Source organism: Copidosoma floridanum, unplaced genomic scaffold (assembly GCF_036245765.1).
Source record: "Copidosoma floridanum isolate Cflo_tuat_1 unplaced genomic scaffold, Cflo_Japanese_pri ptg000021l, whole genome shotgun sequence".
NCBI classification, from domain to species: domain Eukaryota; kingdom Metazoa; phylum Arthropoda; class Insecta; order Hymenoptera; family Encyrtidae; genus Copidosoma; species Copidosoma floridanum.
The window spans coordinates 22,567,125-22,586,685 of record NW_028321898.1 but is presented as its reverse complement, the minus strand read 5'-3'; the positions used below and the strand labels follow the sequence as shown (position 1 = coordinate 22,586,685).

At 40.0% G+C, this 19,561-nt stretch overlaps 1 protein-coding gene across 1 annotated transcript in view; it reads right to left on the bottom strand.

Moving 5' to 3' along the window:
- The window catches only part of FoxP (forkhead box transcription factor P), a 193,532-nt gene that overhangs the window by 3,129 nt on the left and 170,842 nt on the right, over positions 1-19,561 (bottom strand). The window contains exons 4-15 of the mRNA XM_089594431.1: positions 14,565-15,191; positions 14,434-14,496; positions 14,091-14,340; positions 13,901-14,005; positions 13,532-13,712; positions 12,878-13,064; positions 12,478-12,796; positions 11,641-11,709; positions 10,296-10,340; positions 9,163-9,239; positions 8,626-8,727; positions 2,594-2,769 (exon numbers count right to left, since the gene is read on the bottom strand). Of these exons, the coding sequence (XP_089450557.1) occupies positions 2,594-2,769; positions 8,626-8,727; positions 9,163-9,239; positions 10,296-10,340; positions 11,641-11,709; positions 12,478-12,796; positions 12,878-13,064; positions 13,532-13,712; positions 13,901-14,005; positions 14,091-14,340; positions 14,434-14,496; positions 14,565-15,191 (2,201 nt within the window). The remainder of the gene's footprint in view (positions 1-2,593; positions 2,770-8,625; positions 8,728-9,162; positions 9,240-10,295; positions 10,341-11,640; positions 11,710-12,477; positions 12,797-12,877; positions 13,065-13,531; positions 13,713-13,900; positions 14,006-14,090; positions 14,341-14,433; positions 14,497-14,564; positions 15,192-19,561) is intronic.

The window sequence follows — 19,561 nt, the reverse complement described above, 5'->3', positions numbered from 1 at the left end:
GAAGAAGAAAAAAGTTCAAAGACAGATAAGTTTGTAAAAATTGTAAAACTCGAGATAAAAAAGTTGTAAAACTACTCGATAAAAAACACATAGAAAAATGGTACAAAACTACTCTTATGTATTACGTAATGTATGTTAAGAAAGTCAGAAAAATTTAACGCTAGTTTAACATTATACGTATGAAAATTTGACGCATATTAAATATATATACATGTGTCTTATAAATCGTATATCTTAATTCTATGACTTCCTGATGATACCTGAAGAGAAAACGGAGGAGGATTAACTTACGCAAAATTCGAGGCGATGAGGCCCACAGGTCGTACCGCAACTTCAACAAATGTTCAACACAACGAATACACATGTGATCAGCACATAAAGCCCCGACAAGCGAAAATCGTGGAAAACCACGTGTACTACAAAAAAAAACGTGCATGCCGTCTCACAGTCACTCAAGGGGTAAACTAAATAGTAATAAAAAACACTGTATCTCATGTTTTGAGAAAAAGGTATCGAAAATAATCAACATCGATTATTAGCATCTCTTAAAATTGTTGTATACAATTGGACTCGAAAGTAGCAAAAATAAAAGACAAAGATTGTCAAATCATTGTTCAGTTAAAATTGAAATTTTTAAAGGAAAATATATACTTAAAAAACCAAAAAGTTTTTCAGGAGTTGCAAAAAACCCGCATTCACACACGCAAAAGCCAGAATTTGTAACACATGCGTAAAAAAAAGCGCTTGGGCTTGCGCTAACAACGAACGCGATCAACCGAAAAGAGGAAAAAAGGTACGTGCAACACACGCGTTTGTAATGCATGTGAAACATTTTTTCCCCTTTTGCAAAAGGTATCGTGCAAGCGACTAACAGAGGTTCGAAAAGTAAAAAGGAATAATAATGAAAAATAAAAGAGCGCCATCAAGTTATACATCGACGCAAAGCTCTAAGCGACTTTCGATGTTTCAACAGATGTATGAAATCAATAATCTCTAGACGAATAGTCTCGTTTTTCAATAAATCTTTCGACAAATCAATTTTCTCGTTACTTGAGTTTGAAATTTTCGGTCGAGCAGCCACGTACACAGAGCTTTACTTGTACACGCAACAGTATAAAAGAAAAAAAAAAATTAGGAGACTGGGCGGATGACACTACGAAGCGGTTGGCAAGCAGTTATCTACATGTATGGGGGGGATTACAGATTTGCCGATTTATATATACAGTAAGTATATTAGGTATTATGCAATTTTTTTCAGCTTGAACTTGTGAGAGCGGGATCACATGAAACACAGTATATTATGTTTATCTATGTATGATGTATATATGTACACGTATTTCTAAGAGACGTTCGGGTCAAGCATTTTAAGGTACGACATCGATATAGTTAGCTTAGCGTTATCGGAGAGGTATTGAGAGCTTCATTTACTTGACGTTATTTATAGACTACTCGCGTACAATTCCATGGACATTTTTGTGTAATTGATAGAAAGAAAAAAAAAAAAAAAAAAAAAAAATGAAAAGCTTACTGCAAAAATTCACTTGTTTACCGATAAACGTAACGTTAAGTGTTCCGTATACTCGAATGGTAGGTGTCCGAATGAGTCGTCTCAAGCCTCTCCGAGAAAAACATAAAGTAAGCAAAAACATAAGAGGACAACGGAGCAGGTGGAGGAGATTCGGCTGGGACCAAGGGGATGGGAGGTAGGTAAGGTTGCACAGTGAAATGAAAGAAAACAGAGTGACAGCGAGAGAGAGAGAGAGAGAAAGGTTGAAAACGCGAGGAGAAGAGACGAAAAAAAACAAAAAAAAAAAAAAAAAAAAAAATGGAAACGCGAGAGGTGAAGAAAAACTTTGGAAGTCAGAAACGGAATTTTACATGGAGCGTGTATACGGAGATAAAAATATAAGGGAAAATAAATAAAAGACGAGAGTACACTTGGGAGGAGACGTACTGACACGGTTTTCATGGAAACAATCATTCCTCTCTGGATTCTTTTGTCTTGGAAAAAAGTAAATTGTTACGACAAAAAAAAGGGTGCCATTTTTTACGGACCAATAAATCACTAATGATGCATAAATAAAAAAAAAAAGATAGCCCCGAGAATCGCTGGAGGGATACAGTTAGTATAGGGATAAAATGAAACGTTGTAATACACGAGGGGGTGGAAGGAGAAAAAAAAAAAAAAAAAAAAAATAGATAAACAGAGAGACAGATGTTAGTTGGGCGAGAGAGGAGTTAAGAAGGAACAGACACATAGACAGCAAAAGAAGGAGTACGTATATAGGGATTGAACAAACGTCTCGTTATTGTTATGATTATTATTTTTTGTTCTCTGAAACTCAACCGAGACGTTTATCCTGTCGAGGGTGTTGTTGTTGTTTTTGCAGACGTTTTCTCGTATAGGTCTACGTATATATATATATATGTATACATAACGTGGTACATATATTATAGTCAGCCAGCAGAGCACATAATATAAAGACAGACAGAGAGAGAGAGAGAGAGAGAGAGAGAGAGAGAGAGAGAGATAGAGTACAGAAGTTGTGTTTGGTTGTTGTTTGTTGTTCTATTATAGTGGTATAGTGCTTACTGTGCGGAGAGGTGGGGTGGAGTGGGTGATGGGGTTGGGTCATATTTCCTGGGACGGCCGCGCGACAGATGCCGCCGCTTTACGAACTCGGCGTCGTCCACCATCCAGAATGACCCGAAGTCGTCCTCATAGCGCACAAAACACTTGTGCAACGATAGATTGGTGCGGATCGCGTTCTGTATACACAGATAAACACCACCAAGAAATAGAGAAAAGATAGTACAAAACAAGGTTCAAAAAGGCATTTTTCTTGTTTTTCGCAGTAGTCGTATGGCTGTATTTTATTGCTCGCTCGCCGCTCTGGAAAGAAAGATATAAAAAAAAAAAAAAAAAAATGGTCCGTTGGGCCACTGCAGCCGGGCTTTGGCTCCTTACTGGTGCTGTCTATTTTTTTTTTTCTTTTTTTTCCTCCCTAAACTCCTTGCCTCTGCATTTTTAGGTAAGAAAGTAATTCCCAAGACGCGTTTATCGCAATGGCCAAGGATGTTCGTTCTGGTGCTTACCACTTAATAATCTGATAGTAAAGCGACGCGCTTGGAATTTACCTTCTTATCCATTTTGCAATTCTTTTTTTCACGTGCGCAAACGTGCGCCACTTGATTATGATTATCTCAATTGTTCTGCCTTGCCACCATAACCCATTTCTGATTGCACTGAGCCCGGCGCATATCCCGGATTTCCATCGTCAAAATGCTCTACATAAAAGTTCAAAAAAAAAAGAAAGAAGCAGATGGAAAAATGGGATACGCGAGAGCTCAAGTCGCTTCGTTCTCGTGACCCGAGGGATTCTCCCTTTGATTCTTCTAAATTAAAAATGACTACGAAATGCACAATATACTCAAAGGAAAAACTGATATGAGAAGACATAATACACAATAAAGAGAGATGAAACAGGTAAACAGACGAATTTCGGTATATAACTGTTAGTCGCTGCAAAGCCCGCATGCTTGTTAGGTAAAACTCTCGCTCTCTTTTGGTCCTCCTATGTATTTAAATATGCACCATTATCCTTCGCAATTCGTACGCCGAGGTGATTTGCATATGGCGTCTCGCAAGCATACAAACACACAGACTACAAGACTTTTGAGTAACCTGAAAATTCTCTTTTGCCTGCATTTTTTTTTTTTTTTTTTTTTTTTTTTTCATACAAGTACGAAAATTGCCTTTCAACCTCGATCAGTTGAGTAGAGATGCCCGACCATGTTAAACAATCCCTAGTAATCATGTTTTATCTGCATATGATTTAATTTTTGTTATACTTACGTCTCGATGAAATGTTTAGTGTTTTGCAGTACACTTTAATTATGTGATAAACGTATATATATATATATGTTTCAATTAAATGTAAAATAAATAAATTAAATTTAAATAACATCCAATAATGAAAACATTTAGTCTGTAGCATGTAGAGATAATATTAATTTGTAAAAGTAAATTATCATGCAAAAATTCTATCGAACGTGTTTATGACAGTTTTTAAAAAAGTTTTTTGAATCCAAACATCAAGTTGACAACCAAACGTTTGGTTAAAAAACCGACCTTTTAAATGAGTGACGGACAGAAGCTTTTAAAAAGCTAGGAAAACACAAATGTAATATTTTTCTTTACAATTCATTGTAACTTTTCAAATATCTTGACGTAAAAAACCAAGTTGGTATGGTATACATAGATGTCACATAAATATGTGAAAAAAATGCAAGCAAAAAAGAGGATTTTTCCTTTTTCAGGTCTTAAGAACCTCGAGTACCTAAAATTTTCACACTTGTAATGTCTATTTGAACATCAGGTGTTAATTAATTCTCGCAGTTCTTAAAACTATAAGCGTAAGAAGAAAAAAATGGACAAACGACACATAGGTAAATACACGAAAAATTAGAGATACAAACACACATAGAGATTAAAAATGTAAAATTGAATAGTATAAGTAAAAAAAGAGCACCAGCGTAGCTATATGTATTGAACTTAGTACGCCAGTGCTCTGCTCAAAATGTAAAATAGATCAAGTACACACATAGATAAAAAGAGAGGTAAAAATATTAAAAAAGCTTATTATACTATGAAAGATAAAATGTATGGTACATAAAAAACACTACAATAACAAATGTTTGTTAAAAACTACTGTATTCAAGGCATACATAAAAATATCTAAAAAGTTATTAAAAGTGTAAAAGCGCGTGTATAAATCACACGCAAAACATATAATATATGTAAATTATATTAAAAAAAGCAGAATGGCTAAAAACTACATAGAGTAAAAAGAGACACATAGATAAATGAAGATAAAGAGATAAGTAAAACAGATATAAAGATGAAAAAAGCGTATTAATAAGTTAACGTGAAAACTGTGTGTGGGTGTGTGACGTGTGTGTGGGTGAATAAAAACGAGATTTAAGCTGTTGAAAATATTTCAATGTGGAACGTACAAAGCTAAAAAAGTTAAATAGGATTGCGTTAATTGATTGTCAAAATGTTATTTCATTTCATTGGTCAGCTCCCATTTAACTTTTGAGCCTTAACAAATAAAATTGTATAAAAATGAATAGCAGTGAAAACTTTTAAATAACGAGTGGTGTGTAGTTATAGTAAGATTATTTCGAAAGCCGTAGTTGTATTGTTTGATTGAAAATATGGTTTTTTACTGTATAAGAGTGTAAGCCAATAATACATCCTAATAGAATTACAAAACTTATCACGTTTGATTGATAACCATAACATGAGTTATTCATGTGTATAAATTATGGTATTTTCAAAATTAATATTTTTCTGTATTAATCAATTAATTAATTAAAAAAAAAAAAAAGTACTTGGTAATCAATCATACGCTTACAAAATTTTGACGAAAAAACTTAGTATGAAAACATGTAAATATTTCAAGAATAATAAAATGTTCAAAAAAGATGTAAATGGAATCGTGAATAAGTATATATAATATCTAGTAGATGAAATTTGTAGAAAAAGAAGCACGTCTGTAGAAAAATAGTCTCTTGATGAATAAAATTTGTGAAAAAAAAAAAAAAAAAAAAAATCTTAAAAACTTGAGTGATTGAAGGGGGCTGGGGGAGCTTATCTTGGTCTAATAGAGTAAAAGAGATATGATATAAATGTAATTAAAAAATGTAATGAAAAATTTGAAGAAAAATAAGTAAAGATAAAATTCAAAGGGGCTGTTCGTCGTAATTGTTGTAGTAAAGGGGGGATCGGGGGCTAACGTACCCAGTCGTGCTGCAAGCGCGTTGAGGGCGTCTCTTGTAAAATTCCACTTCATCCACCGTCCAAACGGCCCCCTTCACGTTTTCGACTCGCATGAAACATTTGTGGAGAGACAGGTTGTGTCGCACTGCGTTCTATACAAAATAATACACAGACTAAATTTAAGCAACGCAAACAAACCAATTTAAGCCCGACTGAGTCGCGAGGCTTCATTGGCGCCGCGCCGTTCGGTGGTTGAATAAAATTTTAAAACATACAAATTAAATTTAAAAAATCATCGTAACCATAGTAATAACAACTATAATAATAATAATAATTATAATAATAATAATAATAATAATAATCAGGGCTGCATATTTAAGAAATAAATGTTTTATTTATTTACAGGCTTCTTCGAGGCTTATAAGTTATAGATAAACTTTAATTTATAAGCTCTTCTATTCTGAAACTTGAAAAAACGAACTCAAGCTATTGCAACCCTGATGATAGGAATAATAATAATGATAAAAATAATAATAATAATAATAATAATAGTAATAAAATAAAATAACAAGTGTTTGAGTATTCACTGATAAAATAAAAATAAATTCTTTTTTACATAAAACTTGGACGCTATTGTTTCGTTTGTTGAGCATAATTATAATTTTTCTGGGTGTTACTGTTTTTTGATAAACTTTGGGAATTCCCATATTTTTTTAAAATAAACAGATGTTTTTCAGTAAAATTGAGAGCATACTGGTACAAATTAATGTTGTTTGATGTTTATACAATTTTAATTTAGTACACAAGTGTGTATTGTCTGACATAAAAGTATGCAAAACAACTCATCAGAATCCAAGCATGAAATTAGAAATAAAAATAAATATAAAGTTAAAAAAATTAAAAAAAACATCTTGGACGATTTTCATCGTCATTGTCATCATTATCACCACCAACATCTTCATGAGCTGGAGAAAAATGGTGTTGTAAAAGAATGGAAAATTTCCATGAAAAAAAAAAAAAAAAATAGCTGTATATGTATATCTGGAGACAGTTTTCTTGTAAAAGTGCAAATGTCATAACGGCTGGTGGAAACAAACTGCTTCTTTACACAAACGTTAATACACTAGACGTGTGATCGATATATTTTTCAGAATTGACAGATGCCACAGTGATTGTAAATAGTATTGTGTTGTTCGTGGGAGTCTTTAAGTGACGAAAAAGCATCATGGCTAATTTTTCTCATTGATAACTAATTTTTTAAGTGTTAGTGGTATGCATTAGATTTTACAAAAAAAAAAGAAAAATGTTCAAATGAATCGCAGAAAAATTAACATTTTTTTTTTTCGTCACGTTATGCTAGTAATAATGTAGTGTCTAAGTCATGTCTACTTGATTTATATCTAACGACTAATCGCATAAATGTACATGAAGTTCATGATTAGCGAGAGACAAACTTAACGTATAATATATTGCTATTCCGGATGTTCTACTTTTTCCTATACTTTTGCAACAAACAACAAAATAAAAAGTGCGCATACAATGATTGTTTATTGTAGGTGAAATATGTTTATTGCTCGGACCATCGCTGAATTATGAACGCATATAATGATTGAAAATAATAAGAAAAATTACTATAACTTGAAAGAATAGTGTGTTCATGATAATGAGTGGAAAAAAAACTTTAAATAATGGAGAAACTAAAAAACAAAATTTGTGTGAAAATAAAAGTCGTAATGATTTAATATAGGCACGATAAATGTGGCATTCTCATGTCAATAAAATGCACAGCTAAGGTAACTAAGGTCTAAAGGGCAACGACAACAACTTCATGCCGCAGGGCTTAATATAAATGTAGTAGATTAGTGGCTGTTGCAAAAATGGAAAAAAAATAAAATAAAAAAATAAAAAAAGATATTTCCATTGAATGAAAATTAAGGAAAGGAAGACACATTGCTCTTCTCGATTTCGTTGAAGATCACTTGTTGTTTAGTCTTGTGGTGTTAAAAAAATCTGCTCTGCTGCAAACGCTGTTCTTCTCGGATACAGGCAAGAACAAAATCTGTTTCGTTGCCTTTTTTTCTTATTACACAGGAACATCAACAGATTTCACAGTTTTACATTTTTTAATTTTCATTAACACAAATCCATGCGAGGCGAAGCTTTCTGGCAAACGTCGAGATAACTCGCTCTTAACAGAATGTACATGTAATGGCTGTTACATGTTTCGAAAAAGGCCTACTTTAGTTTTAAATCCTTTTTTTTTTTTTTTTTCAATGTTTTTCGTTTTCGAGAAAAATGGAACGATGCGATATTTCTATCAAACACTAATTAATACACTAATTTAGCTATTAAGTATACATGTATAAAATTTGTTCTTTCATTGAATGCTTGACAGAACTAGTATATTTTTAACGGTTCAATTTTTTAAAACTTTTTTTATCCCAAGTGTAAATCGAAACACTACCTTCATATTGGAAGTAATTACGAAAAATGAGAGTTAATTTTTTTCAATTAAAAAATTAAACACCGATTTTATAATAATAATAATTATTACGTCTAGTGTGATTCTAATTGTTGAAACTGATATCAAACAATTTTTCACAGTCTTGTTATAATTAAGTGTAAACTATTTCGATAAATTAACAATGAACTTTCAATTTTGGCAAAAATCATTGAAAGTATGGATAATTTTCAATAATGATAATTATCGAAAAACACGTAAGTAGAGATGTAATCACCAAAAGTTTCAATTTTTTTTTTTTTTTTTTTTTTTTTTTTTTTTTTTTTTTTTGTTTCTTTCCACGTATCGACGCGAAAAAAAAAATTAAAACAGACCATACCTTCCACGTTGCAGCGTTGCGCCGGAAATAGCAGAATGTATTTTGGAACCAGTTGTATATCTCGTTAAGCGTCAATTGCTTGTCCGGAGATTCGATGATGGACTGTAAAAAAATACGAGTTAATAATGCTTTTCTTGTCTAAAATTTAAATTCAAGGTCTCGATCTTGAAAGAACCGAAGGGATAGATTTTTACGTGCGCCGAAATTAGACGTCAAGTGTACCCATTTTTAAATATCAGGTTTACAAAGAATTACATAACTATTATACTTTTACAGACCTGTAAAAATATATTGATTATACAATTATCGTGTTTAGAAAATATTTTTTAATGCGATGCAAAAAATCATGCAATTTTAAATATCGACGAAAATCAATGTCCAGAGAGTATTCTTTCAAAAAATAAGTAAACGAAAGAAAAATAAAGCTCAAAGTGAATGTCAATATTTCAAAAGAAAGTAAGAGTCGTGGCGGAAAAATATAAAACATTAAAATTGACGCTGTGTACGCGTGTGGGGACAAGGTCATGTTCAAATTACCTGGCGTATTAATGATGCATACGTGAACGGCGGTCTAACGTCTGCGTTTTTGTAGAATTCCCTATTTCGCTGAATCTCTGCAAAAAATACGTGGTTTTATATTTTATCATTTATGCGCGGAAAAGAGGCCGCTATGAGGCAGAAACACGTAATAAAATATTTGATGGTACAACCTCTCGTGATTGCATTTTTGGAGGGTAATAAGTTATTAATAATGAAGAAAAAAAGAAATTGCTTGACAAATCAAAGAATGTAATTGATCGAACTTTGTGATGTATTACCATTTAACATCCACAAAATTACAACGTGTACTAATGAAATTCTCCGCAAGTGTTTTGGCTTTAGGCTGTTTCATCAATTGATATACTTTCATTTTAAAATATAATAATCAAACACGAAAATCGATCAAGCACATTCCGAAATGAATATAAAGATGGAGATAAATTTATGAGGCAGATTAGTTTAGTGAAAAAGGAAGAAAAAAAAAAGAGCGAAACTAGCTGCGTAGTGCTTACAAATGAAATACCCTTGAATAAAATGTCAACCCAAGCAATAAATTTACGAACATGTGGTTTGAAAATAAAAAATGACAAACTGCACCACATGGAAATACATTGTACAGATTGTGTGTATTTGTTTTTTATTCAAGACTATTAACGTTTTTCTATTTTTCGTATGTGTTTAACCCACATTACGACGTTAATGTGCCCGAATTTTCATTCATGCTGAGTAAACGTAACATCATATTGGTGTTTGCATCGTTTTATTTGATAATACTTGTGTACGTTATTTAATATGTATCGCTTTCAATCGACTGATTATCTCAGTTGTAATTCAAACTTGAACCATCAAGTAAATAATCAAACAAAAATTAACATGCCACATGCACGTGAGCTAACAGCATTGAAATAACGATTCAAGCAAACTTGAGGTACAATACTTTGTGCTTGGGGAAAAAAAAAGATGATTATTGTAATGATAAAAAAAAAACAACTTAAAAACCATGCAATTGTTAATAATTTAAAAAGACTTGAGTCTTTGAAGGAAAAAAAAGCTACAGGCGTGGACAACAAAAGAAAATGGTAAAGGACACCTATGTGGCCAGAGACAGAGAAAGAAATGATTGACAATACCTTGTTGGACGTCTAGGCCAGCGCGCTCCAGCATGTAGGGCAGTCCTACACGGTGGTGGAGGCGAGCAGCACAAAGAAACGAAGAAATGAGAGACACACGACTTTTAGCTGGCACTTGTGCCATTTTTTTTTATTTTTTTTTTTTTTTTTTTTTTTTATTATTTTCCTTTCGCTTCGACCTCTTTTTCCGTATCCGAGTAAACTCAAAGTTTGGGAAGAAAATGCAAAAGCGATAGGAAATTCAGTCCAAGCGGACTGCAAGGCTATCGAGGTCCATGCAAGGATCAACTGTCGATGAGTTTAGAAAGCGGCGGCACAACAATTGGGGAAGGCTGCCTCTTTCCTTCCCCTTCCAAAATACATTCTGCTATTTACGACGCAGCGGAACAACGTGGAAGGTACAATCTGGTGCGGTTATTTTTGCGTTATTTTAGCGTTTTGTAACGAGCTTTCTGTTGTTGTTGTTGTTGTTGTTGTTTCTTTTGTTCATCATGAAAATTTGACTTTACACATTGAAAAACTCGATGATTCGTGAAAATCACCTGTCCCAATTGGTTATGAGTAGTCGTCAACAAAAGGCTTGCCGAAAAAACAGTAAAATGACAAAAATATTGTTTGGCCATCGCCTAAAAACATCAACAGCTTATCAGATGCACGACCAAAATTGAGTTGCAGTCCCGACCACTTTTTTTCCAGAGAAAACGCTATGCGTTTTAATTTTATCGCTTACGAGAGAAACTAAACATTGTTTTTTAATTCTTTCTTTTCTTTTTTATCTGAATTTGTCTCGCTTGGATCATTGTATATGCACTGAACTGCGCCAACAAGGTGTCCGTGAACCCTCGAGAAATCAAAAGAGCGTGAACTCGAAAATTACTCGAAAATGCAAGAAAAGTCGTGAATGTTAGTGCACGGTTGTGATGTTATTATTGCCATCCGTTTGGAAATAGTATTTGCACAAACCACACGCAAAAATACACAAACAAGATGAAAGATCTAGAGAAAAAAAAAAGAGAGAGAGAGAGGACCGTAAAGTGCATTCTTGGTTATGAAGTTGTAGGGGAAGAAAAAGTCTTTCCTTGTTTTTTTCGTCTGTCTCTTTGAGTCGTTGAAACTGCTTTTTTTTTCTAACATTAGCAAAAAATATTGTCACGTGAGGTTTAACAGCTTTTCCGTGAGTGGAAAAAAAAAAAAAAAAAGAAAAAGACTATAGAATCGTCAATGAATAAGCGTTTTAATGCATTTTCAAGGACAAGAGACAGTAGGACAGAGAGTTTCTTCGCTTGAAAAAAAAACGGATGAATGGATGTTTTTTTGATTTGTTCTCATTGAAAACTCAAATTACCTTCATTAATATCTAATCCAGATCTATCGACGGATACTCTGCGCCTTACAGTGCCCTCGTCATACAGTCCTACGAATAGCATTTTTATCGTTCGTCATCAAATTTTTCTTTGCTTTGTTTTCAGTTGCCTTGGCTTTTCTTTTTTTTTTTTTTTTTTTATTCTTTTTTTTTTTTTTTAACTTTGTTTTGGCTCAATGTCAGTGTTTGATTAAACATATTTCTTTCCACAAATTCTGATAGAAAAGATAGCTTATCTATCTACTTGCGCCGAAACTCAATTGGAACCTTTTATTCGTACCTAATCGATGGTAAACACGAAAAATTACAACGAACGGTAATCGCGCGTCTCTCAAAAAGCTAGAAAATAAATATTAACGAACAAGCAAACGCCGTTGGGAAAACCCCGCGAGGATAGACGTATTACGTATTGTTTGTTTTTTTTTTTTTTTTCTTTTTTTTCCAATACTTGCACGCGCTGTTACATAATTTTCACGCGATTACCAAGAATATGCATAATTTTACCATTACAACGCCGAAGATTGGAAAAATGTACACACGCGCACACTTTTAAACTCTATATTTAAAGTAAGAACCACACGATTCGCCAAAAACGTACATTTTTCCAACCAAAAAAAGAAGAAAAAAAAAAAAAAAAAAAACCCACCCACGTCATCGTTCGATTATCCAAAAAAAAAAAAAAAAAAAAAAAAAAAAAAAAAAAAAAAAAAAAAAAAAAAAAACAAAAAACAAAAAAAGAGCCACGATGACAGCGAACGACGACGTGATCAAAAAAGTAAATTATCATGATGATGATCACGAGAGCAAAGAAGAGCTCACCTCCTGCGAGCGACAAGCTCGACTTGTCGCTGATCCTCCTGCGAATGGGCCCAGCCAAGTTGGGCATGCTCGGCATGCTGGGCAGACCACCGGGCATGTTGGGCATGGGGGGCATGCCTGGCATACTTGCGATGCCCGTCAGCCCGGGTGGCATACCCGGACCCGAGGCTGGGGGCAATTGGCCACCCGCCGGCGACCTCACCGACGAAACGAGGCTCGATATCGAGACTGGCGAGACTTGCGACATACCCCCGAAGTTTGGCGGCGGCTGGCCCATCAAACCCGCGGACAAGCTCATCTTTGGCATACTCGGCGTGTTCTGCAATCACACAAGGGAGGATGTATTTTTTCTTTCATTTTCTCCCAAGTGCAGGTTGGTTGGTCGTCATAGGAGGCTTACCGATGACTCGGAGGATTTGGGGAGCTCAGGCGAGGCCATCTGCTTGGCCATGTGCAGGTGGTGCATCATCGCCGCGAGCCTGTCGCGCTCCTTCTGCAACTGGATCTCCAGTTGGGAGACCACCTGCATCTGGACGCGCGCCTGCGCCGTTGATCTGTCGTCGAGCGTGTGTTCCGTGTTCAGGTGTCTGCAAGCACGAGTTTTGCGCGGGGCACTTTTAACAATTTTTTATTGTTTGCTACTGCAAGAGCTCGAATAGTGACCGGCGGGGGGGGAGTCGAAATTATTTTCATAATCCCCTTTTCTTCCCTTTTGGGCGGGTGCGCGCGGAGCAGATTGGGGCTAAGGAGAAGAAGATTGGAAAGGAGACCGAAAGAAGGGACGGAGAGAGAGAGAGAGAGTTCGCGCGAGCGCAGTGAATATTAATGGGACAAAGGTAATTAGTTACGCGAGGCACCCCCCATCCTGCGTTTCTTATTCCTCGGTCTCCTTTTTATTCCAAGCGAGAGACGCCCGCTGATTACTACCCTTCTGTAATGGCGTTGGAGGGGCATCAAAGGCACCGCGAAATTCCCATCGGACGCGCTCGATTGACTGGAACACCCCCCCCCCCACTTTATTTGTTGCGTATCGATGGCCATTGTAACAACTTACTTGAGGAACGCCTGGTACTCGTCGCACACGGCCTCGCAGCCGGGCCACTTGCACACCCCGTGTCCGTAAAGCTGGTGCTGGAGCTTCTCGTTGCTCGCGTCGAGCGGCTTGTCGTCCAGCTGTTGCGCCGTGCCGTTCAGCTCGGAGCGCCCGCGGCTCGACACTAACGAGTTAAGAAGGCCTGCGTTGACCGATTTTTGGTTTTTTTTTTTTTTTTAAAGAAACGAAAAATGCGGAGGAAAACAAACAAACAAACAAACAAACACAATCGTCCTCGTTAATGTTGTGGAAAGGTAAGCGAAATAAACAACAACAACAACAATAAATCAATAAATAATATCATTGGCCATTGGGATGATGTAATAATACCGTTTAGACCGGAAGTGGATTTCTGGAGGCTCGAGTTGGCGTGCGGCTCCGAGTTCTCGGTCGGCTCCGTCTTCCAGCCCGTCATCGGCTCCGAGGCTTGCAGACCTTCAAATTCAATTTTTTGTTTGTTTTTTTCGCTATCACGCGCAGGCACCGTATATATATATACAATGTTAGGTAAAGAACGAACCCGCCGAGTGGTTGTGTCCCTGGAGGCCCAAGCCCTGCTGTAGGAGGTACTGCCTCTGGGTGATCTGGAGCTGCTGTATGAGCTGTTGTTGCTGCAGGGCGAGCTGCTGCAGGGTGGCCGAGGCCTTTTTCTTGTCGGGCGCCTGCAGTAGGTGGGTCTGCTGTATGAGGTTCAGCTGGAGGCGCTCCTGGAGCTGCTGCATCGTTTGCTCGAGCTGCTTGCGCCCGAGCTCGGCCAACTGGTGCTGGTGCTGTTGGTCACGGTGAGCGCGCATTGCGATCAGCGACGTTGTTGTCGTGGGACGGGTATTGTTGGGACGGGGCAGAGGCGGCGGGGGACTTACGTTTTTCAACGACGAGAAGTAACCAAAGTGCTCCTGGCTCGACTGGTGCTCGGACGACGGGTCCTGCAACCGACACGGAATTACTACATCATACAGGGGAAAACACGTACAACCACGACACAACAATTTACCTGATGGTGATGCTGTTGTTGTTGTTGTTGTTGTTGTTGTTGCTGTTGTTGATGTTGCTGTTGTTGTTGGACGTAGATCGAGTGCTGCTGCATGAGGGACTGTAGCTGGGTGGGGTTGAGTATGTGCTGCTGTAATATCTGCTGCATCTGGTGTAGGCCGCCCACCGCTGGGTTGAGCATCATCTGGGCGGCGGTGGTCTGCGAGGTGGGCGGCAGGCCCTGCGACGGATCGAGGGGTGAGGCCCGCTGCGGGCCCTGGGGGCTCGGCTGGGGCCCGGGCGCCCCGGAGCTCGGCTGCTGCGACTGCTGAGTTATGATCGGCTGCTTTTGCTGGGTCATGGGTGCTGCGGCTGATACCGGGGGTACTATTGCTCCCGCTCCTGTCACTGCACCAACCACCGAACCTCCCGTTACTGGGCTGTTTTGCTGCTGCTGATGAAAATGGTGGTGGTGGTGGTGGTGGACCGAGCTCGGGCTGAGCTTCCCATTGCTTTGGTACTCGATGCTGACGTCCGGCTGCTCCGGGTTGACACTGTTTTCCGGGCCGCTCGAGTTTCCACTGCTGTCGCGACAACGGCTCGGACGGGACTCGCACTGCTGCTTCAGAGCCGCGTATATACTGCTCGCCTGAAATACAAAGGGCACCTCGTCTCGTTTAACGCTCGCAGACTCGCGATCACTTGCAATTATATATACAGTACTCCTCGCGTCGCACTTGTCCCGCGGGAAATGTAATGGGAAAACAGGTAGACACCGTCTCCCGGATGCCGATTGAAAAATTGAGGGGGGGGGGGCACAAGGCAGTCCTGACTAAACACTGATAACTCCGAGCCCAAAGGGCGATATATACTTCTTTGCGCGTCGCGAACACGCCTAATTGTACGCAAATAAGATTAGCCCGAGACACCCCTGCCTTGTTCTCCTCCGCGCCCGCGTGCATGTACTCGAAAATAAAAAAAATACACCCACACACGCGCGTGTCAATTTATAAAATATATATCAAGTGCACGGACCAGATATACATGTATATATCTCACCCTTTGACGAGCGGCAAAACTCGCCGAGTTATCTCCTAGCGCTGCGCGCTCGCTACTGTTGATCTTATCCGATGGCATTCGGGGCCCTGTTTTGTCTTGGAGTGGCAGTGCTCGCGCGCGGGTATATCCGCACATCCGCCGTGTGTTTACACACGAGGAGCGCCAACTCGGTTTTATTAAACTTTGCCGTGGCGCCGAATTTATATTTGCCCACCGCGTCTTTCCAGCGCCGCGGGTGGATCATTTAATTTCCTCCCCCCCCCCTTCGCGTTGCTCCCTCCCCCGCGCGAATCGTAAGATGCTCTTAGCGATATTGCATCCAAGGGGGAAGGGGACTTTGCCTTTCCTTTCTTTCTTTTTTGTTTTTGAAAAGTAAAAGCAAATAAACAAAGTCGAAGCAAAAGTAACCCACGGCTCGATGGAGCGCGAGAGTCGTGGAAAAAAGCCCATAGAGACACGTATAAGGTAGAGCGTAAGAGGGGGGGGAGTGTCCCGAAGATTTTCTAATATGCAAGAGGTTATGAAGTCGGTGCTCATTCGGCGTGAGAGGGAAAAAAGGTCGGGCCGCCGTCTCCGGGCTTCAAATAAAAAGCCACACACACACACTGCGCCAAAGGACGACGGAGAGGATCGCCCGAAATCTGAACAGCCAACAAGACTAGGGGGGGCTCTTTATTTAACCTTTTGGACCTCGGGAGGGGGAGACTCCTCGGAGACTCGTCGCTTCTTCTTGCCTCGTCTTCCGCGGAGACGATGGTCCTCGAGGGTTTCGCGATGGAGTGTGTGTGCTTCCTCCTCTTTGCTCTCCGTTGGCCCCCCTCCCCCTTTGTAGCCCCCTTCGGCCAAGTTTCGCCTCGTTCTTTTGTACCACGGGACAATTAAGGAGAGATTAATCGGGACGATCTTCTACACGGTGCACCTCGAAGACAGACTTGGGGGAGGGGAGGGCGCTCGTACAAATGCGGCCAAAGATCCGTTATGGGTGAAACCAGGCGCGTCTGACTATATCGCGGTCGTACTACTTAAATTTGCATCCGACGTAAGTCACACGCGAAAAAATCGCAGGGGCGGCTAATTGAGCCAAGGAGGCGCGGAAAAGAAACGGATTTCCTCCGGGAACGTCGCGACGACGGCTCTTGTCCGCCAAAGAAGAAGAAGAGCACCGGCACGCGGTCCTCCTCCCCGCGGTATTAATTAACGAAGGGACTCGGCCGAGTGGCTTAAAAGGATTAAACGTCTCGCGGGTGCGGCTCGCTGTTTCTTTCTTGTTTTTTTTTTTCCCTCCTCCATTCGGGTATAAAGCAAATGGACGGGGCTCGTGGTGACTTCAATGCGACCGGGAGCTCGTCGATGCGGCGGGTACATCGAAAGGGGCCAAAGTGTACTTCGACTCGTCGCGGGTGGGGGGAGGGGGAAAACAATCGTCGGGTACAAGGACGTCTCGACGCGCGTACGGGCTGCCGGGATTTCGTATTCAGCGCGTCGCGGGGCCAATCAGTCGCGCGCTCGCTTCTTTCGGCGGAGCGGCACCGTGTTGACGTTTGTCATAATATTTTAATATTAAATCGCGTTACGATCCACCCATGCGTTCGCATAATCAGACCTACGCGCTTCGACGCCTCCCACCCCCATCTCCCCATGTATAGATACACACTCCGTTTGTATTATTTTATTTTTCATCATTTCATGCTCCACTCGACATGGGCATCGATGAAAAACATTGGTCTTATTGTTTCATACAAAAACACCGATTGCAGCAGTAAGGTGTTACCGTAGTATACGTGGGGGGGAAAAAAAAGAGACGACCGCGCGAGGGTGACAGACAAGTGAGCGCGTGGTATTTGCCACCACCCCCTCCCCCTACCCAACGTCAGCTGGAGAAATGCGGAATACAAATTACCCGGTGAAATTTCTCTCCCTTCCTTGCACGCGGCTCCATACTTCGCCCCCGTTTTTACCCGCGCAACGTGTATATAATAATGAATTCGCGAGCGCGTAGCTATGGTGTGTATACACTTCTTTCTTTATCGTCACTCCATGCGGACGACCCACCGCGGGAATATTATTTTTCGAGGGACGATTCTCGAATTGACTTTTTCCCCCCTTCCGCCCTCCTTATTTTTCTTGCCGGATGAACGCGAGGAGCTCACCCATTCCTCCTTAGATCGGGGGGTAGGGGGATTGTTATTCGACGCGCTGTCTCGCATATTGCACTAGTCACCGTTTGTCCACAACTTCTCTGCTATATTTGACGAAAAGCAAACTACACGTGCGAATCAACTCAGGCCTGCGCCCCCATAGACTCGGCTTTGCGGCTGATTAGCTTCGTTTCGAGTGATCATACGCGTGTACGGCGTTGGGCAAACCCGCAGAAATGCCTCGCTGATTTTCTCACTCGGAACCTCGTCATCCGCTGCGCCGTTCCTCGGGTTACTGTTAATTCTTGTGTGTGCACTGCAGATACGGCCAAGAGGCAACAAAGGCTACTGCGTTGCCTTTTTCCCCCAAAGGACAGGGAGAACGGAGGAAGGATTGGATTCGAGGAGGAAAAACAAAAAAAAACAACGATTGATTTGGGGGTGGCATGGACGTAGCCGCTGTTTGGATTAGACTTTGCCGGAGGAAGGATTCGTTATAAATTTTCGCGCTTTGCACCCGTGTGCGCGCACTTATTTTTAGTCCGACTGGGATGTAGCGTGGATCGGTACGATTATTCGTCGATATGTCGCGTGGGGCTGTTGTACCCTCACGTGCGTACAATGGCGCATGGGAGACAATGCGAGTACAGTCCGAGACTGGGGAAAGGAAAACAACCCGATGGACAATGAGATCGGGAGCCCGGGGACGCGAATATCGTGCTAATTGACGGGGGAAAGAGAGAGTTATCTGTACATGCATGGACAAAAATGGCTTTTTATACGCATATGATGCACCGTTGGTTCGGTGGCCGAGTGGAGGAACGAAGAACAAAAATCGGCATTCAACCGATCGTTTGGGTGGAGACAGAGAGACCAATCGCGCGGGTATTAATGATGCACGCGCGTGAGTAAACAGGGGTATATGGTTAATGTTGCAGGGAGACGATTTTTTTCCACGAAGGGTCGTTTCAAAGGGCTCATGATTTTCTCTGCTATCTGAGCTCGTTCTTTTTCATCACTGGAATTGCTTTATTATGACGCGAGATTTTTTACCCTGTATAGGCTGCAAGATTTTAGTTTTATGGCACAGTAATGGCCACCATAGTTGGAAATTGTCACAGCAACAAATAACGGCTAGAAAGATAATTCCGATCTTTGTTTTTTTTTTTTTCACTGGGTTGGGCGATCAGGACACCCTGAATCGACACCTCAAAGTGGCAGTTATCATTTTCTTGATTAATTTTGATAATCGTGGTATACTGAATCAACCACACCGCGAAATGGATGCGTGGATAGGCAATGTTAACATAATTTGGCCTCATTTCGAACCAAAACTCAAAACCAAAAGTGTCGTTCGTCATTTCTTGGACACACCATGCACCGTCACTCATTCTTAAATTGAAAACTTACCCCTCGCTCAGGAGTTTGGGGCCGCGTTTCCGCATTAGCATCGGAAAAAAACACCATCGTCTCGCGAGAGCTCAAGAAGGAAAAAATTAAAAACTACGAGAGCAAATTTTGCGAGTGGAGGTGGAAGCATGTATCTGCAGTTTTTACGGGGTGGCATGGGGTGAGGGTAACAAAAAAAAAAAAAAATTTACTTCGTTAAAAGTGAAGAAGTTGAGAGGAGGGGCCAGTCGATTACAAGTCGTTAATGAAAGCCAAACAACGGGAAGGAAAAAATACGAGGGACCAAGTGCTCGAAGGGGGTGGGTTGGGGGCGAAGAAATTATACGCCCACGTATACACCGTTTTCCATTCTTCTAACCGTCGGGTTAGTTGTTGGGCGTCCGTCCCTTCCGGCTCGAGGTACACGAGGGAG